General features: G+C 43.7%; 1 protein-coding gene across 1 annotated transcript; it reads left to right on the forward strand.

Annotated features, from left to right (window-relative positions):
- Nucleotides 1-8198: 8198 nt before the first annotated feature.
- Nucleotides 8199-17490, forward strand: trak1b (trafficking protein, kinesin binding 1b; the record flags this gene model as incomplete). The annotated part of the gene is made up of 17 exons (XM_080484334.1): nucleotides 8199-8350; nucleotides 8910-8986; nucleotides 9107-9223; nucleotides 9312-9412; nucleotides 9529-9634; nucleotides 9715-9793; nucleotides 9861-9991; nucleotides 10079-10153; nucleotides 10236-10373; nucleotides 10612-10688; nucleotides 11466-11705; nucleotides 11781-12058; nucleotides 13360-13478; nucleotides 13929-14136; nucleotides 14218-14323; nucleotides 16202-16327; nucleotides 16896-17490. The coding sequence occupies exons 1-17, from the start codon at nucleotides 8227-8229 to the stop codon at nucleotides 17488-17490; spliced, it is 2697 nt and encodes an 898-aa protein (XP_080340460.1). The 5' UTR covers nucleotides 8199-8226.
- Nucleotides 17491-23524: the final 6034 nt, after the last annotated feature.

Raw genomic sequence — 23524 nt, forward strand, 5'->3', positions numbered from 1 at the left:
GTATAGTGTGGTGCATCCCTTACTTATGAGGGCTGGGCCATGGCATCATCACAAAAACCTATAAAACGCGCTTCAACCTGGGATTTACGCATCACCGCAGAGACGCGCGGCGGCCCAGTGCGCATCCGATGCATCTGCTGCGGTGTTATTTAACCAGAAGATACACGTGTTGCCATTCGTCATTTACTGATGATATTACAATACCATGGAAGTGTCATTTCAGAAGGAAGAACATTTCCACAAACAAGGCGCCTGTTGTTTTCTGAGGTCCTCTGCTGCCACCTGCTGGAGGAGTAGATGATTCCCCGAGAGCCTCCAACTGGAGGGTTGCCTTTGTTGTTGTCCCTGTTGTTGTCTCTGTTGTTGTCTTTCAAGCAACACAGGAACACTGGATGTTCGAGCTGAGAGCGGATGAAGGCAGGATACAAACTTACACACTCACATCCACACACATGAGCAATCTAGAGTCTCTCATTTGGCCTTAAACACATGTTTTTAGATTTTGGGAGAAAATCTGAGTATCAGCTGAAACAGTTAATTTATGTATCTATTTGAATGGGACAGTGCATATTAATGAACAGACAACCAGTGCTGTAAATATGCCAGATTTAGCTCAGAGCTAATTTCCATCTGGGTAAAAACATATACCACCAAACACAGATCATACATAAGTACTATAAAACATGTGAGACATACCACACTGGAAAACATACCACATTACAAAACAAACCATACAGCATCCAAAAAAACACAACTATGTCCATCCCTAAAGTGCTAAAGTTCGGTGCCTTATCACACTTTTCAAATATAAAAACATGCAGCCTCCACACAGAAAGGAAATCAAACCGGGTTCATCCCTGTGAGCCCAGAGCACGAACCACTACACCAATGTGTGGCACAGTTCAATTAATACTTAATATCCTCCGGTCTGCTCACTTGTGGCTGCTCCAAATGTGCACATTCAACTCCCAACAATGTATATAAAAAGCATTGTGGGTGTCAGCGGGATACTTTTACCCCTTTTGCTTATTCTTTTCTGAGGAGACATAAAGAAAAAAAAAAAAGATCTTTAAAACATCCTTTTTTATTACTTTATTACTGTTGCAAGTGTGATGGAGATTCATTTAAATGATAAAATAGGCCTCAAACATTATAGTAGCAGACTATGTATTGCCTGTGATGGAATAATGTAATTGCCCGTGGACCTCAACATAATATCTTATAAGTTACATTAAAGGTTCAAGCTCATCCTCCAAAACCTGAGAACCCTGACTTAAAAGAGGCTTCAGTAACTGGTCTCTTTCACTGTGTTGTGGTCTGATGACATATATATGAAAGCCTCAACAGGAAGGGCTATGATTGGATAGCAGCATATGTTGTTCAGCATTAAATACACTTTCACAGATGTGCACATGCACACGACTGTGTTAAATCCACACACCTTCATGTGTTAGAGCTGCTCTTTGCGTCATCCCATCTTTACTGTAGATTCTCCTTTGCGCAGTTGGCAGATATTGTAGTATTGGTATGTGCAGTGAGGATCTGTGTTCACAGACATTGGTTTTCAAAAAAGATCCCAGTTGACATTCAGTTTCTTCTTTTCAGTGTGGACATTTCTGTAAATCTTTTCGTGATCACGTGATATTTACTTGGTTAAATCTCAGTGGTTTTTTTTACAGTATCATATTGAGGGATGTAATCTGGGACCATCAGTCCATTGTATATTCCCAAGCTATCAAAATCAGAGTTCGTTTTATCCAACATAGGAGCCACAGAAGTTCCCATCTGACTGTGCAAAAAGCATCGTACATCCTGGACATTACAGAGAAAACAACACAGAGAAAATCACACACACTCACCTACAGGCGTCTATGTTTTATTCAGATTGTCAGAGAATGGCGGACAAAATCAATAAAATTAAAAAAAAACCTGACACACAGTAAGAACATACAAACTCCACACAAAATGATCCACAACCAGAATTTAAACTGTGATCTCCTCAGTGTGAGACAAGAGTGTTAACCACTACTGTAACATGCTTTCATTTTGCACAATCTAAGTACAATGAACTTTACAAGCAGAATATTTCAAGACTATTTCACCTCAACTGTCAATTATTGTTTCATCATCCTTTATTCTGCAGTAGATGACGGTTCAGACCAGCAACTAAATCTGACATGGTACAAACACGAAAAACGTAGTAATTCCTTCTGGACTACTTCAGAAGAAAGAAATAGTGCTGTGGTCCTGGGTGGATCAGTAAGGGAGAGAAGTTGCTGCACGGACTGTGACTCAGTCTGCTTTGTTTACAGGACAGTGTCCGTTTCACGCAGATTAAGTGTAATCAATCTCTGCAGATTAGATTTCTCTTTTTTGAGTTTGTGATTTTTTTTTTTTCACATGAGGGGGAAATTATAGTTGATATCTGAATTTATGTATCTAACAATATTAAACATGAATGAGGAAGCCTCCGTGAAATGTTTCTGTATGGGATCCATGGACGGAGCTGGTCCCGGTCCCGTTCCTCGTGCGCGTGACGCGCTCCAGACCCGGGTGGTTACGGTGTGTGTGTGTGCGCGCGTGTGTGTGTGTGGTGGGAGTCTGCATGGCAGCAAAGAGGGATAAACTGTCAAGTCACCTCCAGCTATCCAGGATGCAGCTGGGGAACAACAAATTAAAAGCACAACCATATTCTATAATACGCCAACATTTCTATCAAGAAAGAATAAAATCTTGAAATGAGCATCACAAATAGCCACATTACTCCAAACCAAATATAAAGCACGAGTTAATAAATGTTATACTGCAGCAAAAGTCTACATTATATATATTTTTTGAATGCCAGAGATGAATCATTTCTGTATAGTTCCCTATATTTCAAAAACATCCACATGCGTTGAAAGGGATTTTTATTGTGAAGGGCTCAGTGAGAAGTGCCGTCATTGTGGTCGTGCCGGTTTGAGTGCCGAGGGAGGCTGACAGGAGAAAGGAGGGAGACAGAGGGAGATGGCTGAAGAGAAGGAGGAGAGGAGCGGGTCAGGAGCGTGTTTGGAAGCCGGTCTGTGACCTTCATCCTCCGGAGCGCATAGCGCGGACTGTCCGGAGCGCGCTCGTCTCCGCTCGCTCCTCCCGGCCTGCACACACCCTCACACACACACACACACACACTGACAGACAGGAACAGGACCGTCTCCACCTGCACATCCCTCAAACATATCTGAAGATTTCCTTTCTTTCTGGATTACTGATAGCCTCCTTTCTTTTTCTTGGATCGGCGCAGCCGATCATCGTTCGCAGAGTGAGTACACGGCTCCTATAACGCCGATATTAATGGCGATGTCATGCATCATAGGGTCAGCTGATCGTCTCCTCACTGTGTCGCTGTGAGGACACAATGTAAGAGAACCCAGAATCTGTGAGGTGACCTCCTGGCGTAGGCAAAGCCACACCCGCAGGCAGCTTTCTGGAACAATATGCGACTGCGCGACAGCCAACAATCTGCCTTTCAAATCATGCTTATCATCCTCTATTCCCTTTATCCCATTCAGGGCTGCAGGGCACTGGAGTAAATCCCACCAAACAAAGGGTGAAGGCAGGGTGCACCCTGGACAGTTTACCAATCCGTCTTGTAAAGAGCTTTGGGGACTGCGCATGCGGTGGAAAAGCGATAGAAGTTAAATCCATTTACATTCACGCATGTGTGGGAGGACAAAAAGTGAACATGCAAACTCAGAGTACAAAGGGCCTGGCCCAGACTAAAACCCATGACCTCCGAGCAATGAGGAGAGAGTGAAATCCACTACACCACAGGGTCTTTCAGATTTCGCCCACAAACTACTGGGATCGACTCTGGTATCACTGTAAAGAAGACGAATTGATCGCTCATCCTGTCAAATCTGTCAACTTTGATTCACATTGGAACTGCTCCTTTGAGTTTCTTCTATTTTAATACCAGAGTTTCCAGTCATTGGTGTCGTTTTGTGTGCCCGCATACTTTCGTTAACCTTTATGAGGGTTACAGCTTGAAAATACACGTAGATTATTTTGATCAGAGGCTTGCTTCATCCTTTCTGGTCCTCCTAGTCCGAATGAAAGCTGATGTGTAGAGATTGTGGACTAAAGCCCGTGGCTCATTTTTAAATTGTCCTGGACCAAATTATAAAATTATTATAAAAACAACAAATCAAGGCTTATCAAAGATAATATATCAAACTGACTTAGTAAATAGTGTGAGTGACAATTAACCTCTTGTTCTTCGCCGAGCTTTGACTTTATTTATCTGCGTGGCTCTCGGGGTAAAGTGTGTGGACACTAAGAGGATGGCACAGATATTGTTTCAAATATTACTAAACCGACAGGTGACTCAGGACACCACCTTTTGGTACATAATGGTATTACGACCTTGTTAAAAGCATACTCTTCATCATTTAGCATTTAGAGAGGATGAGTGTGATGAGCGCCTGGGCTGGGTGCCCGATGTTTAATCCCAAACCTGCACGGTAGCAGTTTTAGTGTGAAATTAGCCCACAGATTATATCATTCTGGAAATCCTCTGGGGAAAAGGTTTTAAAGGCTACGTTTTTCCACTAATCGCTATTGCAGGGGAGAGATCAGCATTGAACTGCTGCAAAAAGAAAGACATCCCAAGGTGGCAGTGCCGGGACACTGAGAAGACGGCGCTCGCTTCTCTCCACCTGTGTCGACACTCATGATTCCGATCGGTGTTTCTACCGACTGTGTCCTGCTGTGCTCATGTGTTTCCTCCAAACACAGATCCTGAGATGAAAAAAATAAAAGACCTCATGAGTTATGAGTGGTGGTTAAACGGTTTGTCCTTGTAACCTCCCGTCCTTGGCTCAATTAGGCAGAACACTCACGCTGTGTAATGTTATCTTCAGGAGTTGCTCTTAACCCACGTCTGCCTCCATATTCATCTGATGAGAAGTGCTGTCTGCGCTGCATCGCCTGGCATTTATGCAGCTTGCTGGCCGGCAGCACTCTGCAGCGTCAGCAGCAGCAGCAGCACTTGAATCTAAAGACTCTGTAGGGAAACAAAGTTGTTTTTATTATTCTAGACTTTGGGAAAAATCACTACAAGGCCTCACTGTCTCTTCCTCTTTCTTGTTGTCCTCTTCAAGGAGCTTCACCTGCTGACCCGGCGGAGCTCCAGCTCCTTTGGCCCATGGCCCCCGTCTCCATCCACCAGTGAGAGGTGAGCCAAGCTGGCCTCCCCGGCCCCCTCCCTGCCCCCCGCCCCAGACCTGGATCCGGACCCGGACCCGGACCCGGACCCTGACCGGCGGCGCCACGCCTCCGAGGAGCAGTATGTGAGCGAGGGCGAGCCCAGCCAGCCCGCCCCGAACCCGGCGCCGCCCGACTGCAGGGACGCCGAAACCATCACCGGTGTGTGTGTGTTTGTGTGTGTGTGTGTGTGTGTTTTTGTTTGTGTTTGTGTGCTGAAAACACAGTCGAAGCTTTCAAACCAGACCTCAGACGACTTTCATCACAACATAAAAAGATTAAATCTTCAGTCGAGCTGAAAACGTAAAAAAAAAAAATCTCCCAAAATAGCTGCTCGGTCTGCACGCTGCACTGTAGTATCTCCTGTTTGAAGACACAATGGCCCAAATGGTGCCGTTTATATATTCACGTGTCCCACTTTCAAAACAGTTTTCAGAGTTTTCAGAGGTGCATCTCGAAAAATGTCGATTTTCTTTTTTAAGTTAATTATTATGTTGTAAAATTTCCAAGCATTTCTTAAATTTCTATTGTCATAGTGGTAGCCTCCTCGTCCTTTCAGATACTGTGTTTTTGGATTTCATGGCCTATAAACTTTGGATTAAAGCAAAAATAAAGCATTAAATATTTCAGTTGATGTCACAGCTTAAATCAGTTGTGTGTGAAATCAACTTTTCCCATTGTATTCAGTTTTTTTTAGGATGCACCTGTAATATTAACATATTTCACCAAAGTCTAAGTATGCAAAAATACTCAAGTTCTAAATATCAGGCATTTTGTCAGATTTTCTGTATGTTTGCATGCATATGTGTTGCATATCTTTCTTGTTTCTATAAGAATATGCATTATAAGGTAATAACATTTCCAAAACATCACTTTGTGTAAATAACACATCATTTAAAGTAAAGTAGTGGCATGTTGTGTATCAGATGAGATATCAGGATTTTGAAGGTTTCTGAAGACAGTTATAATTTCATCACATTTAGATTTTCTTTGTTGGAAATAATGTAAATTTGGTCAGTTTTGCACTCTAAAAAATATTTCATTAGAAAAAGGAAGAAAGAAAGCATTGATTTGTGCAGGTTTTTTTATTCAATTACTTCAATTACTGAAAATTCTCATAATTTTCTAAAATGAGTTTCCTATATAGAGCTAACATATTAATATAGTTTAAATTTGAAAGATCAAAACCTCCCTCCTCTGATCAGTTTTCATTCGCATGTGTCCCGGATTGTCAACGCCTCCCCTCTGATGTCCAGATGTGTGCAACAGCACCGACCTGCCCGAGTTTGAGATCATCAGCCTTCTGGAGGAGCAGCTGCCGGTGTACCGGCTGCGGGCCGACACCGTCTACGGCTACGACCACGATGACTGGCTCCACACGCCCCTGGTGGCACCGGACGCCCGGCTCGACCTGACCACCGAGCAGATCGAAGAGACCCTCAAATACTTCTGTGAGTCTGAACGAGAAGCGCCGGTCATCTTTGTTCCATGTTCATACAAGAGCTCAGTAAAAGGTCGAAATGGTGGACGAAGCTTTAATTTTATTGCATCAGATTTTATCAGCATTGCTGCTTCTTTATTCATACTTATCAGTCTCATAGTGTTTACAATATGTATCTCATATTTTGATCGTTTGACTCTCTGTTACGTTAGGGGTCTTCCTTTAGGGAGTTTCTTAACCCATCAGCTGTTTTCTAACTAGTTTTGCCGCACGTGATACCGCAGCTTCTGTCCACAAGGTGGTGCTAAAGCTCAAGCTGCAAATTGTCCTGACGTCACACGATCTGAACCACGTGGGTCAAACACATTTTAATTGAGGGGCCACATTCGACCAACTCATCTTGAGTGCGTCAGACTGGAAAATAAGTGCCAAAAGAGCCTTTAAATTTACACTTTACAGTTTTTGCTTGTTTAAGTCTTGAAAAAGTATTTTTTCTTTTCAAATCTGACCAATTCCGACTAAAATTGACTACAGTCTCAACATAAAGCCAATCTTAATGATGCAAAATACAGTGCAATGTCCCAAAAACATCCCTTTTGCATGCATGTTTTTACAAACTCATACTGATAGTATGGCTGGATCAACTTTTTTTCTTGCTTGACACCTCGAGTTCCAAGTCTTCTTCCTGTACTTGTGAAATATCATTTTCTTTGCTTTGCTTTTTTTTCAGTTTAAATGAACAGTTTATTGCATTTTGTTGTCAACATTGTGCTGCGCTTTATCTCCTTTATTAAGTGAGTAACTGATCCCGCGGTGCTGGAGTGAGATTTAAATTTGAGTCTTTGCTCTGGGAGTCTTTCTGAGTGGAGTTTGCATTTTCTTTCTTTTCTTTAACAGACTACTCCAGTTTCAGCCCACAGTTTAAAAACAAGCGTGATGACTCTTAATTGAATGTAGATTTTGGACAAAGTGGGATGGATACATAACATTGTTATTTTCACTCATTTTTAATGCGTCTCAATGTGTCCTTTGCTGTGATTGTATTGTACAATTCAAGTTTAATTGTCGCGACTGAAATTCAGGAAGCTGCCGCTCGGAGTCAGGAGGAAGTTGTGTTAACGACTCAACATAAGTGTGTTTGCAGCATCGGTTCAGAGCGAGCGTGCGGGCCAGTGCTCCTGTGAGCCGGGTGTTTGTGGCTGAGCGTTGCTTTAGCAACAGCAGATCTCGCCTGTTGCTTGCATAAAGGAGAAGAGAGAGAGAGAGAGAGGATGCGAGGTCAGGAAGGAGAGCAAGGTGAGAGATGTGGGAGTTTGGCTTCACGCTGCAGCTCGTGTTTGATCACCGACTCCATGTCTCCGGCCTCCGTGCTGCTGCTGCTGCTGTGTCTCCTCAGCAGCTGTTTTTAAAACTGGCCCAGGCTCTAATCCCTCCTCCTCCCTCACTCTCTCTCGCTTGCTGAGGTGTCCTCGTGGGCGGAGGGTAAATCGGGCTGTGAGCCGAGCAGAGCGGGCCAGAGAGAGGTTGCAGCTGCATGGATTGGTATGTGGACCGTTGGTCGTCTGTGCTTGTTGGTCACCATGAAGGCCCAGGAGGACGTGGATGGCAGGAGCAGGATGAGGGCTGAGAGTGACCTGGAGAGCTGGTACTGTAAGGGAGGAAAGAAAGGTAAAGTCTGGAAAAGATTGAAGCTTTTCTGTGTTTGTAGTCAGATTCAACTGTAGACTGGCCCTCACAGCGTGAGACTTTCCTCTTTTCTGCAGCAATATGATGAGCGTTACGTGTCGAGTCGGAACACCAGAACTTATTTCTTACTTTGTTCAGAGTTGCGGAACAGAAAAAAAAAAGTACATCCAAATTTGTGTTTATTCAATATATTATGTTCTGGTTGCAGTACTAAGAGGATTACAGAGGCTTACCATAATGCATCTGATAATTTTGTACAAGGTGTTATTGATTAGAGCTTTGGGGTCGATAAGTTGCGTCGCCCCCGGGGCAGCAGAGCAGACTGCTGTGCGCCATGGAAACAAACTACTCCCTGTCAACTCGCCCCTGCTCTTTCACACACTGACGTCATGTCACTGGTGACGGGCGCGTTGCTTCCCAAACCCGACCCGACCTCCTCCTCCTCCTCCTCCTCCTCCTCTGAACTTTCTGTTTTGAGAAGACGGGTCACTTGCATCGAATCTGTCAGTCTGAGTCTCGTCTGTGCTCCATCTCCCCTCAGTGCTATGTGCAGAGCGAGTGGGCCAGATGACGAAGACCTACAGTGACATCGATGCTGTCACACGTTTGCTGGAAGAGGTGAGGCGGCCTCCGTTAGTCTCTCCCCTCTCGCCTCATTCCATTTACTGTTGATGCCTCATTTTTAAGACATGTTGACGAAATTATGTTACTCTACTCTACTCTACTTCCAAACAATAGAAAGAGAGAGACCTGGAGCTTGCTGCAAAGATCGGCCAATCACTTCTCAAGAAAAACCGAACTCTGTCAGAGCAGAATGACTATTTGGAGGAGCAAGTCGTCCACATCACAGAGGAGGTTTGCGCACGCTGCTCGCGCACACATGCACAAGCTGGCTGAAAGAGGACTATTCTATGTTAAATGTCTATAATTTGCTTTCTTGCAGGTGGCTCAGCTGCACCACGAGCTGAATCTGAAGGATGAGCTGCTGCAGTTTTACACCACTGCAGCCGAGGAGAGCGAGGACGAGTCCGGCAGCTCCCCAACGTCAGCTTTCTCTCTCTTTATCACACCCGGAAGTTTATAAATACTGCCAAGTACTCTTAATAGAAGCATATACATGGATGGTGAGTCTCACTCTCACTGTGTTTGTCAATTGGAAGGGGGAAGAGGGGTAAAGTGGAAGCAGCTTCAGGAGGTTTTGTGAGTGACACGCTGCAGAAGAAACTCAAAGAGCTGGAAGAGGAGAACCTGTCGCTCCGCTCGGAGGTAACAGGAACTCGCTCATGTGAATCGGGGAGCTGTAAATCTGATGAATACTGCGGTTAATCAGCGATGTCTGCATGCAGGCGAGTCATCTGAAGTCAGAGACGGAAACCTATGAGGAAAAGGAGCAGCAGCTGGTGAACGACTGCGTGAAAGAACTCAGTAAGTTTGCTTTTGTCATCAAAATTCCCTTTTCTTTTCCCCAGTTTCACCTCCCCTGCTCTTCCAGGGTTGTCCAGTCTCCAGATCTCTGTCATAGCCGAGGAACTGGCTCGTAAGACTGAAGATGCCTCTCGACAACAGGAGGAGATCACACACCTCCTCTCGCAGATCGTCGACCTGCAAAAGAAAGCAAAATCTGTGAGTATATCAACACACCTACACACACTTCATATTGAGGTACTCTGAGTTTAAAGTGTTGTTACTCAGTCAAAACTGTGTGTCTAGTTTGCAGTCGAGAATGAGGAGCTCTCTCAGCACCTGATGGCAGCTAAATATGCCCAAAGGCAGCTCACGGCAGAGGTAACCTCTCACACGCCAGGCTGAAAATGCAGCGTTTTAACGCTGTTGGTGAAATTTAATGGCAACGTCTGTGCTGCAACAGCTTCAGGAGCTGGAGGAAAAGTACTTGGAGTGCATTGAGATGCTGCACGAAGCTCAGGAGGAGCTGAAGAACCTGAGGAACAGAAACTACCCTGCAGGGACGCCTCGCCGCTTCCACCCGCTGGGGCTGTACCCGATGGTGAGGGAGTGTGTGTCTGTGTGGGTGTGTGTGTGTGTGTGTGTGTGTGTGTGTGTGTGTGTGTGGGTGTGCGTGTGTGTGTGTGTGTGTGTGTGTGTGTGTGTGTGTGTGTGTGTGTGTGTGTGTGTGTGTGTGTGTGTGTCTGTGTGGGTGTGTGTGTGGGTGTGTGTGTGTGTGTGTGTGTGGTGTGTGTACTCTGCATTTCTTGATTCAGGAAGTTCTCCTGTGTGTGTTTTAGGACTCTTTGGCAGCTGAGATAGAGGGAACCATGAGGAAGGAGCTGAGTCTGGATGACCCTGAGTGTGAAGAGCAGAAGTAAGTCGTTTCAGCACCAAACATGATGCTTGCAGGGAGCGTGTTTACTCCCAAAAAATATACTTCATGAGTTGGTTTCTTTGTCATTATCTTTTCATTTGGCATTTGTGGTTGCTCCTGCTGGCACTTTGTGAACTTTTGTAACCGCCTGGGAAAGACGCACTTTGATAATGATTGATGAGCTCAAACGCACCAGAATAACCTGTGCTAAATTCCAACTAACTGATGAGACTTCAGCTGAACTTATTGAGTGAACCAGACATCAGGCTGACCCACAATGTGCCACCGTAATACACACGCACCATTGGAATGCATTAAATCAGAGGCCATTTAAAACTGATGGGTTGGTTATCAGTAACTGGGTCATTTTGAGGTTCACTGTCTGTATGAATGTATATGAATGAAACATTTATTTATATTATTATAAATATATATAATATAATATAATATAATATAATATAATATAATATAATATAATATAATATAATATAATATAATATAATATGTTGTGTATGTATCATATACAATATTCTATGTTAGATATATAAGGTAATATATATATTATAAAATATATTCATAAAAAATTTTGGGGGGAAAGTTTACAAGTTTAAGAAGTAAATCCACTACTTTTATAAACTCAGGCAGCAGAGTGTTTTCAGTTTTCCTGCAGATTTCTGTGGCGTTTGCATGTTGTCTACTATGTCAATCATCTGTGCTCCAGTTTCCATGTGTTAGGGAGAGTACTGACACACTCTGCCTCCCGTTGGCGGCGTGCAGGAGCCACAGGAAGCGCGTGTTTGAGACGGTGAAGAACGTGAACCAGACCGTCCGGCAGCGCTCGCTGACTCCGACCAGCGCCAACATCCCGGGCTCCAACCAATCCCCTCGCACCTCGCCTCACTCCAGCGGCCTCTCCACACCCCACTCCAGCGTCTACGGAGGAGACAGCGGAGACGGCGTTACCCTTGACAACCGAACACAAAGCATGCTGATGGAGACGGCGTCTAATCAGGAGAGGTGAGGAGGAACGGACTGATATTAAAGATATCCTTGCTTGGTTGTGTTTCATGCATCAAACCCATCTGTCGGCAGTGCGGAGGGCCGAGAGAAGAAGGTGAGCGGGGCGGAGGACCTGCGGCTCGCCCTACGCCGCCTGTCTCTGCGCCGACAGAACAACCTGAGCGAAAGACGTTTCTTCGAAGAGGAGAGAGAGCGGAGGAGGGGGGGACACACCGGGCTGCAGGACTCCCTGGGCCAGGAGAGCATGCTGACCCCGTCCGAGAGCATCATGTCTCTGGGGAACCTCCACCTGTGGGCCTCGCGGGGGCCCTACCTCCCCGACAAGCTCCAGATCGTCAAGCCGCTCGAAGGTGAGGGAGAAGGCGAGTGCAAGGCCGGAGAGAGGAGCTCTGAGGGTGATCACCATCAAGCAGGGAACAAGAAAGGAAACAAAAAGAGGGGAGTGGACAGTGAGGGGGAAACGATGCGACAGGGACAGGCGCTCAAGGGGGAGGGGGACAGGTGCTGGGGGTGGGTGAAGAAAACAGGCGCTGGAATAGAGAGGGAGAGGGGGAGGAGGTGGGCCAGGGACAGAGGTGGGAGCAGGAAGACGAGGAGTGTGAGGGAGAGGAAGGAGAGGCCTCTGTCACTGATGCTCTTCAACTCTTTCTGGTCTCTGATGCATCGTCACAAGTCGGGCAGCTTCGCGTCGCCACACAGTTATTACAAAGACACGCAGCCCCGCGGCTGGCTGTAGGCCACATGGAGATTCACTATGAACTTCCTCAAAGATCTCCCGAAAGGCTCTGACCTAAAGCTTTAAACCTCAGAGCCACACAGGCAGTTTACCACCTCCTGCGTGGCGCTGCTTTCAGCCTGTGCTGCCCTCTGCTGGTCATGGACCTTAAAAACACCCCTGTTAAAAACAGGCTGAGGAATATCATTGAAAAGTTACTGAAAACTTATTGAACAATTAGTAGTCATTTATACACTCATGAAACTCAATTATTTCTCATAAATAACTCCTAGATTTAAAAAAAATATGAAATAATCTATGATTTTAATGACTTACGAGCTAAATTCATTCAGATTGAATTTAACAGAACTTAAAATATTTCAGTTTTTGTGTGATAAATATACCATTTCAACTGTATTAGGTTTTTGTTTTATGCTCATGTACATTTGTTTTGATCTGCCTCTTATATATGCACTATATCTATCTTCTGTCCTTGCTTCTATTTATGCAAAACTTTGAGTTTTTTTGTTTGCTTTTTTTTTTACTGGTTTTTATTTATTTTTTCATTTTTCACTCTGTCACTTCACTTCTTCATCCATCTGTCATTAATATGTCTGGCTCTCTAATAAAAACATTTCTCATTCTACTTATCAACCTTCTGTGCTCCATCCTTTTTCAGTGTCTGTGTTTGTCTTAATCATTTCTGACATATTCTTCTTCATCACATTTCAAACGTTGGTTAATTTACTGGTCCCTGTCATGGTTTGCTCTCAAGAATCGTGGAACACAGATAAGTTAGTCGCTTCATGTGTGAGAAGGTAAACGTAGGGTACTGTATATGCAGAATAGGATAAAAGTAGAGAATGCTGGGGTGAGGTTCAAAATGTTAGAGGTGTTGCGAAGCATTTTGCAGTTATAACATTCTCTCCTCACCAGGCTCTGCCACCCTGCACCACTGGCAGCAGTTAGCTCAGCCGCACCTCGGCGTGATCCTGGACGCCCGGCCAGGAGTCGTACCCAAAGGCTACAGGCCGCTGGAGCTGGAGCTGGAGCAGGTCTGTGTTCGTCGTCCCACATCTGCCACTCAGAATGTGTAAAACAACACTCTTTCCTTGACAATGTGCAGAATTATCCTCCATAAAGATGCTCCTGAAGGAGCAAATCTCTTTAATTGTATTGTCATTTCCCTAATTTACCTATATTTGGTTAAGTGGTTCGAACCCTAGTTGTGCCATTAAAAAGTGGCCACATCCACAATACCAGCTACAATAACGAGCAGCCAAATAGAGTAAACACGAGCAGCATTGTGGGAAGTCCAAATGTCACTTTAGTTCGGTTTGTTTTCATTTCCTCTTCACGCTCATGTCTGTGATCTCATGTGAGAATTATTTACAATATGCTTTTGGAATCTGAAGTATAACTCAACTATAACTGGCCCCATATAATCGTTTCTGTTTGATGTAATATCACTGTTAGTGACTGTTCTACTGGTCGACTCTGAGCAGGTCTACCCGTGGGGCGGCTTCGAGGAGGACGAGCCAGGAGAGCAGTACTTCCAGAACCTTCCCACCTCCTCGGCTTCGACCACTCCGGCCGTGCCCTCCACCTCCAGCACCGCGGACGCCAACCTGGCTCAGCCTCCCACCAGCCTCGCCCCGCTCTCTCCGGCCTCTCCATCGCCCTCGCCTCATCTGAGCAACACCGACGTGCTAGGTGAGGACGCGGGGTCACATTTCCTTCCGCCGGTGGAAGATTTCATGCATTGACGTGACGCTCTGATGTTTTCTGCTGCAGCGGCGTACTACCCGGGTAAATGCATGGCTCACACCAGCTCCACGTACACCTTCACTACCTGTCGGATCCTGCACCCGACGGATGAGCTGACGCGGGTCACACCCAGGTAACCGCGCCATGACGATGCTGCAGACGTTGCAGACTCTTGCACAACTAATTGTGCTTATATGTGTTTGTTCCAGCTATTGTCAGGGTTGACTTGAAATAATTTTAATTACTGATCTGCTAAACATTGAATAGCTGGAGGTAACCAATATTATAATAATGGGCAATAACATAATAAATTGCCATAGTAATTCAATATTTGAAACATATTGTAAGATTTTCAACAAATCTGAAAACTGTTAGAATACATAAAAAAAATACAGCATTTTTTGAAAATAAATAGTTTTTGTACAGTTTTCTTATCAAATATAGACATTTAGTGAGGATGTATACTATGTAGCTTGATTTTTAAACAACTGGCAAGTTAATCCGTTATCAGCTTTAATACACTTAACATGGTTAGAATTATTACATTATTGGCAGATATTTCATTAGTGGCCATTTTACTTTATTGGTCGCCGAAAGATGTGAACTGTCGTCTTGTCCCAGTTTCTAATTTTCATTTTTTTGTATCATAATGTAAACTCTGTGAAATACACTCCTGTAGTTGTGAATTTGAAAGTGGTTACGGGGTTAATAACAGTACTCACATACTTTACTCAAGTAGAATTAATGAAACAAGTGTTAAAAAATACTTTTTAAAAATCAACTTGATTGCTTATGTAAAAGTTAAAAAGTACAGAAAGTTTGCAACAATTTGTAACAATAAATGAGAAGGAGTTTCAAGGCCACATGTACACACATGTACACACATGTACACACATGTACACACACACACATGCACACACACACTTGTCAGGATTCAACAGGTATCACAGTTTGTCTAATCATAAACTAAATTATTTACTTAATAAAACATACTGATGACTTTATATGAAAAACTATGATTTCCATTTAACACTTTAATTATTGATACAGGAAATCTTCAGCCATTATTGAAGTAGTGTAATCTCTCTTATCAATCAAACACACACATGAAAAAATACTTTGGAAATAAAACAAAAATGTTTAGAAAAAAAAAAGAAGCAAATTTCACTGTAAATCATCCTAATATAGTTTAAAAAAAGAAATGAGACAGTTTTAAGAATGAAAAAGGAAAAAGGTACAGATGTTGGTGTTTGACAAGTCATCAGAAATATAAATACTCAAGTACAGATACTTGAAAACAAAGTAAAAATACCTCATTGCTTCTTCCCAGTGCAAAGAATAGAACTGTATTGATTGATTCTTACAGGTTATTACTTTGTCTCGTTGGCTCAAGACAAACAGACGCCAGTGTTCATTGATGATATATTACATATTGATAATAATATATTTAAATTCCATTTTAAATGTAGATTTCATGGTGGTTCTCGACTTTCTCTTAATGTCCTATTAAAGTTAAGTCAGTTTTATCCTCTGATTCTTCCACACGCATTGCAAAGGTTTTGCTTTTCCACTAAAAGCAGCCATTTTTACTTTAATACAATACTAGAGATAAAAAAGGGGCCTTTATATAATGACTGTCAAGAGTGTACCTTTGTTTGTCTCTCTAATGTGTTTATTTTATTGCTTTGCATAGTTTGTAAAAGCACTCAAAGTTACGAGATGAACAAAAATGGAGTTTAAAGACTTTGCGCAGCTCAATGTGTTTTGTTTATTGAAGCGAACGGTGTGCAGTCGGACCAAGTCTCGCAGGACGAATTGAGACGAGATCGTGTCCAGGCAACAGCATTTAGTCACTTATCCGCGAGACGGTGGGAAGGTGCTAAATGATTCATGCAGGTGCTTCTGGTGCAAACGGCTCCGGTTAGAAGAGACGTCATGAAAAGTGCAATTTAAGAGAAAATAATCATCTTCACAATGTTTTTTTGTTTTTTTTGTCTCCTTGTGTTTTCAGTCTGAACCCAGTCTCTTCATCGTCCTCCTGCGTGATGACCAGCACGCTGCTGGGAACCCCTGCTGTGACTCCCTGCACGCCCCGGAGACTCAGTCTGAGGCCCTCCGAGTCCTCAACCAACCTCAGGCAGGACGCCACGCGCACTCACATCCTCCACTCTTTGCAATCAAAAGCGTCTTTAGCGCGCAAAAGAAAGAAGGTTGTGACGCCAAGTGAAAGTTTAGTCCATGTGGCTCCATGAAGCCTTCGCTGAATAATATGTGAATAAACATTTCATCTTATATTCACTATATTTACTCACCAGGACTATTTTCAAAATGACTCTTATCTCTTGGCTTTCTTTAAAAAGTGCAATAACTAAAATAGAGACAAAAATAACTAGACTTTCTAAAAGGAAAAAAGCGGATAAATGACTTAAAAATTGAGATACAGACATTATTAGAAACATCATGTCATAATTATATTTCCATGGTATTTACTTATTTATATTTTTCTTTTGATGTTTGTTGATTTATTTGTGATAGCATACCAAACACAACCAGAAATACATGTTTATTCCTAGAAATGTGGGAATTAATAATAATAATAATAATAATAATAATAATAATAATAATAATAATAATAATAATAATGATAATAATAATAATAATAATAACGTGTTTTAAATTTTCATTCTTGGGGTGTTTCTGTGCAGAGATGCGACTCGCACCACCAGCACCTCCCTGGGGTTGGTGCGCCTCCTTCAGGAGAGAGGGATCTCTGCAGCCATGTACCACCAGAGCCAGGGCCTGGAGCACGGCCAGGGCAGCGGCGGAGTCCTGTTCAGCACCTCCATCACCCCCAACCGGGCGCCACACCCCGACCCTCTGCGACCCTCCACCCCTCCAAACTCCCCCACCAGACCGGGGGCGTCCTCAGTTACGACCTCCGCGGGCTTCGACTTTAAGAGCCCCTCGTATGACAACTTCCTGGCCTCCAAACCGGCCCGCTCCATCCTGAAGGAGGTCACGGGCGGCATCAGGGGCCGGCAAAGGGGGAAGGACTGCGAGAGCCAAACGGACGTCAGCGTCACCGTCCACAACCTCAACCTGCTGGACAAAGTGAAGCGGCTGGGGGTGGGCGGAGCCCCGGGGGGCCGAGCGGTGAGTCCCGGGCCAATGCTCGGGCCCCTGGGCGGACTGCGCCGATCCGGCTCCCCCTTCGGGCCTGACGGGATGAGGAGGAACCGGAGTTACCCGGCCATGGTTGGGGCCAGCATGGCCATGAAGGCCCCCGGGCCCCAGGAGTAGTCTGGACTACTGCCAGGGGCAGACGGGGGCTGAGGACAGCCGCCAGGGGCTCAAACCACCACTGACCACTGACCTGTGGTGGACTAAACACTACTAAACACTCTATAGAGCGTTCAAGGGGTCCCATGCTTTAACAATAACGAAAGTTAGCTCGCCCAATATTCAACATACCTCTATCGGTATGGAGTCCATATTTATTCAGAGGTTTGGCCTTTATGTGCCCAAATTTTGAGATATCTCTAACTAACTATGTTTAAATGAAAAGTACTGAAAATTGGCTCCAGACGTCCTCTATTTATTACTCCTCCAAAGTGCTGCCCGATTTTAAATGAATTGTCCATTTGCATTGAGCTCCAAATTGTTTAAAAGCTTCTACACTTGACTACTTGTTTTTGGCAATAAATAAATAGAAATATGAAAATATATAATTAAAAAAGATCTGGTCACGCAAAGTGTGTTTATGTAATCCAATTTTAATATAATATTAAAAAAAAGAGATCTCAGATCTCTGCTTTGGAGACTGATTCTGCTGGCTAGATGTAGTACTCCCACACTTTTTCTGACACACACAGACACACGGCTGTTTGTCGTCACTTGTAGCACTAAAACATGCTTCTCTTCCTCAATATTACAGAATTTTCTTCTTATTTTTTATCTTTTTTTAATCTTCACACTTGTCCCTCTTGCAGTGACCCAGTGCAGGTGGTTTTCAGCAAATTGTTGAATAACTTTGACATTAGTATTAAAGACACTTCAGTTTGCAGACTGGCTGTTGGGGGGGGGGGGGGGGGGGGGCTGCTGGTGCTTCTTGAACTGGACTGACTGATGCTTTTCATTGAGGATTTGTCAAGAGAAGTGAAGCAGATTAGTGCCTCAGCCTCAATAAGTTCTTCACACGGCTGTGAAGCAGCTCACGAAAACCATCCTCTTCTTATGCTATTTAATTTTAAAACCCTGCCGTGAATATAAGCTATTTTTATGGTCTCACACACTGTACATACTGTCCATTGCCACTGAAATGAAAGTAACGAGAGCTGTTCTGTCAATCACTGTGTGCTGGGCGAGCATGTAATCAATCAGGGTTTTCTTTTTTGTTGTTCTTTTTTCCAAATAAAAAAGTCGTCAACCAACTCAATCACATCATTTCCGTGTAGTTTTCGTTCCTCTGCATGACTCATTTAAGACTGTTTTGAGGTAATTATGGCTAAATAAAGGCGCCCCAGACATTAAATTATTATTCGCCCTCCTCCAGCAGATGGTGCTCACAAATAACTCAACACACAGGGACGCTTGTGAAGCACATTGTGTGTGTGTGTGTGTGTGTGTGTGTGTTTACCCATCATACCATCTGTACCTGCTGCTCTTTCTGTGCTGTGAGGGATGTTTATTAAACCTCTGAGGGCCGCGGGGTTGATGGAGAGGTGAGCAATAACCCAAAGAATGCCACTCTGTCAGGCAGCGAGGGTAATCAGGAGAAATGAAGCCGCTTCAAAGGCCGCTGACGTCTTTCACGTTGGATATCTGGTAGCATTTTGATAATCTTATTTATCCCAGCACACACACACACACGCACACACACACACACACACACACACACACACACACACACACACACACACACACACACACACACACACACACACACACACACACACACACACACACACACACACCTCCTGCAGGTACCTTCAGGTACAAACAGCAACAGGCCGTTTCTTCTTTTTGAACACAGTATGGCACAACATCCCACCTTTTTTATTTTTTTTTCATGTTTTTTTTTTTTACTTTTTATCTAACCTTTACCAAAGAATAACTATTCCCTGTCTTTGTTGGATTAAATTTACATCATAACAATAGTTCTAATCATGTGTCACTACTCTAAAACAAGTGTCCTTCAGTCTGCTCTTTGTAAGACATTCACCTGTGAATGAAAGTGAAAAAAAAAACCCACTCCAAGTCAAAATGTGTTGTCATTGTGTTTTCATTTCAGAAGAGCTTCTCGTTTCCGTGGCAACCTTTTTGAAAACGATGTCAGTGGCAAAAAAGTCGACAACTATGGAGTTTGCCTGTTGGGCCACTGGTGGGTGTCTCTCTGATGAAACCACACACGTAATAATAATAATAATGTTGGGAGAGAACTATATGCCATAAATAATACCGAATGGAATCTATGGAGTTTCCCAAACATCTTTAATTATTTCCATAAACATGTGGTTTCAAGTTGACCAGTTTCTGGTTTCTATAGTCTCATAGTCATTGCATGTGTCTCAAACTCGCCTCAATTTGAACACCAGCAGCTGCCGTACTTCTTTTACAGGCGCCATTCTGCTCGACGTCAAACTTCATCGAACACAATGACTGTTGGACTCAAGTTTACCTGTAGCAGTCTGCAACTGCGTCACAACACCCGTGCGTCACTTGCCAGACTAACATCCAAAGTTTGTAATTCAATTTGATGAAAGTCGTGCAAATCTGAAGTGATTTAAGGTTTAATGTTGGTCGTGTTGTGTCACGTGCATGCTACCTTGAGGCACATTTTAACCCGCAATTTGTGCAATTTGCCCGCAGCATTTCTGCAACATGTGCAAAGAGCCAATTTGAGCTGATCCCTGATGGAAATTGTCACAAAATCATGTATTTCCTCAGATGTTTGTGTCTCCCACCGGCCGTTAGGTTAGACTTAAGGCTTTTAGCTTTGCTGCTCTGCAAGAGAGGCGGGTTCATGTGCATTGATGTCACACGCTCATCCTGAGGCAAAGAACCAGACCAACTAAAACCAGGTGTTGAGTCAATGGCATCATGTTTAATCGACGTTTTAGTGGCCTGTTCTACTATGCACACTGAAACAGGTGGCTCACAGAACAAGTACAATCTGCTGTTTGCACCAAATGGGTCCTTGGGTTGTTGTTATTGTTGTTATTGTTTTTTTTTTTTCCAAAGCATTACCAGCAGTTGAAGGTGTATTTTTTTTGCTCGCAGGAGGGTGGTACATTTGTATTTTTTCTGCAAAGTTTATCAAATACCAGGATCTGTGTGTGCAGGGCCACGTGCATGGACACACAAAGCAGAACGTGATATTCAATCGTCCCAAACACGAGGACGGAGCGGATCAGGATCTGTCGGCTGATGATTTTATGATTTCTTTTTTCTTGAGAGGTGAGCTGTCGCATGCACGCACTGCGATCTGTTGGGATGTTGGAAGTTCCCTAAAGGAAGAGAGACAGCAGTTTATTTGATGCTCTGCCCTGAACACACAGATGAATAATTCAAAAATGAATAACTTTTCACACAGAGTGAACCTCGATATGTTGAAAGTCCCAGTCAACAATCTGCAGTCCATCCCTCCATCTATCCCTCCATCCATCCCTCCATCCCTCCATCCATCCATCCATCCATCCATCCAACACAACACAACACAACACAACACAACACAACACAACACAACACAACACAACACAACACAACACAACACAACACAGAGACCCGAGCTGAGATATTGGTGATGCTGCTTGTTAGAAAAGTTGTAAAAACATGCATAATGCTGCATTTTAATTTGTTTTAATTTTTAAATTTTTTCCCCAGAAGGTATCATTCAAATTGGCTTTATGTTGAGATTGTTGTAATTTTCCATCATAATTGTTGATTTTGTGAAAACAGACATCACATATACTCTGTCCCAGAACAAGGAAAAAACTTTAATGTTTAAATTTAAAGGTTATTTTGGCTTTTTTTTTTTGGCTGGTCCAGCCCCCTAAGGATGAAATTCTCCTGCATGTGGCCCGTGAAATAAAACTTTTGACACTTCCGATCGAGAGCAGATATTAATCCTATGCACATGGGCGGTGTATCTTGTTCATACCACGCTGCTGATCCCGGCTGGTAACGGGCGATGCCAGGATTAATATGTGGTTAATACATCACAGGGCAGTAAAACACAGATTACTGCCTCCAAAGTCAGCAGTTCATTTCAAACGTGCGTTTTGACTATCAGTACATATGAAAAAGCCAGGTATTGGGGGAGTCCTTGTGCATTTATAGTCTGAGGCAAGAAGATGAAAAAAAAAAAAACCATCAAGCCTTAAGTATCACACGGTTATTAATAACAATAAAACAATGCCTTCAAAACATAAGTATCCATTGTTAGATTATGTTCAACCTGTTTAGGAATCGATTTTGTCGCCAACAAGTAATGTTATGTTTCCATCTAAACAAAAGTCATGAGCTGGGTTGCTAATAAGGGAAACCGACAAATGCACTTCATTAAAATAAAGAAATTATACTAATACAAAACAAAAAAAAAGTCCAAAATTAATCAAAAGAGGTCAAGTAGGCAAAACTGCACTGTGTGTGATCAAGTATTTATTTGCAGCTTCTTTCCTGCATCTGGGTTTTCCTTGGTTTCTTGTCTCAGTTTGCAGGTGTCATGACAGCGATGGTGTCTGGTAACTATTCCAGATTTAAGTTTGAACTTGTAGATGTGCCTCCTTCTGCTGTGATTCCATTCGTCTATCTGACATAAATTCAAAGGGTTGAGAGAACAGAACTGGATCTCTGCTTTTACTGTACGTTCTTCTCGCGTCACTCCCAGGAATAAAGCGTCTGGATGGAAGGACTCATCCGGAGTCAAAGACAGGAAGTGGTGGGGTTTTAAAGGACAGTATGTTCAGCCAGTTTCCAGGATGAGCTCGGACCATCTGCTCGCTGGATCTTCATTACAGTCTTGCTCTTGGAAGTCATGTTCCTTTCATGAGCGTGCGGCTTTTCCCATTAGCACACAGAACCACAGCTCTAATGCATCATGGTTTCGTGCTCAAATCGCGCCCACATTGAACACGCTGGGCTTCACGCTCGCTTGTCTTCAAACCTTTGTTTGTGTGGACACTCTTCAGAGTGGAGACGATGTCTGGCAGCACTGCTGAAGCCTTTAAACCTTCCCTGAGCCTTTTACTTTGAAGCCTTTAGGCCTCGGCTCTTCAAACCCAAAGTTGGAGTCGATTCCCAGGGATCGTTGTTGTCTCAAGTCTCTGGCGCTTCTGATTCAAGTGCGACCTCAAGCCAGGCCAACGGCTTCAATGCCCACTGGCTTCTAACCCCCCACCCCCTCCCACCCCACGAAGGTGTCCCGGACCACTTCTCTGAATAATTCACCAAGTCTGCTTTGTTCATCGATCGCCATCTTCACCTCTCACTCACTCAGGCACATCTTTCACTTACCACGCAGGGCCAGCAGCGGCGTGAAGCCGTCGGTCATCACGATTCACCTTCACTGTTGCTACCGTCCTCTACCTGCTGCGCTTCGTCAGGGTGGTCGTCTTCAAGAAGGGACTTACCAAAAGACAAAAATCTCAAACACTATTTGTCCACACCAACTAACTTTACTGACTTTGTTTTTTTTCTCAGTGTCTCCCAAACGCTCAGAAATATCTGGAGCTCCGTTATCATCGGCTTCCTCGTGGAGCCAAGAGCAATTACTGTGATTTATCGCAGCGCCCGCTTTAATAATTCAATCAAGAGGAGTTTCGACGGACACTTCAAACCGCTTCAATATTTAGCACAGACGTTACGGCTCATTATGATCTCGCCGTTTGTTTGAAGATATTTTTGAACCTCTCTCAGCCCGCTCCCTGAATGATGAAATCACTGACTTTCATCTCCTTTGTGCGACTGTACTCTGACACCCCCCCCCCCCCCCCCGCCCTTTTCCCCCAGCATCAGCAGACATTTCTCCTTTATATTCATCACGATCGTAAAACCAGCATCATCACCCATTACCCACTATGTTCCAGATCTTCCAGACCGCCTATTTTTCCATTTTGTGCCTCAGAAAGCAGCTGACCTCTGACACAGACACAGACGTCTCTTCAAATCTGTTTTGTCAACATTTGTTTGCCTCGATCCTGCAGTGCCTCTCTTCATTTCCATTTGAACGGCGGGGAGATGATTGTGGCTTTTTTTATTTATTTATTTTTCCCACTTTCGTTTGGTTTATTGTTAGTCCTCCGTTTCATATAAAAGAAAATCTTGCAGGCAGATA

This window comes from Lipophrys pholis (genome assembly GCF_963383615.2).
Source record: "Lipophrys pholis genome assembly, chromosome: 17".
In the NCBI taxonomy this organism is placed as follows: Eukaryota; Metazoa; Chordata; class Actinopteri; order Blenniiformes; family Blenniidae; genus Lipophrys; species Lipophrys pholis.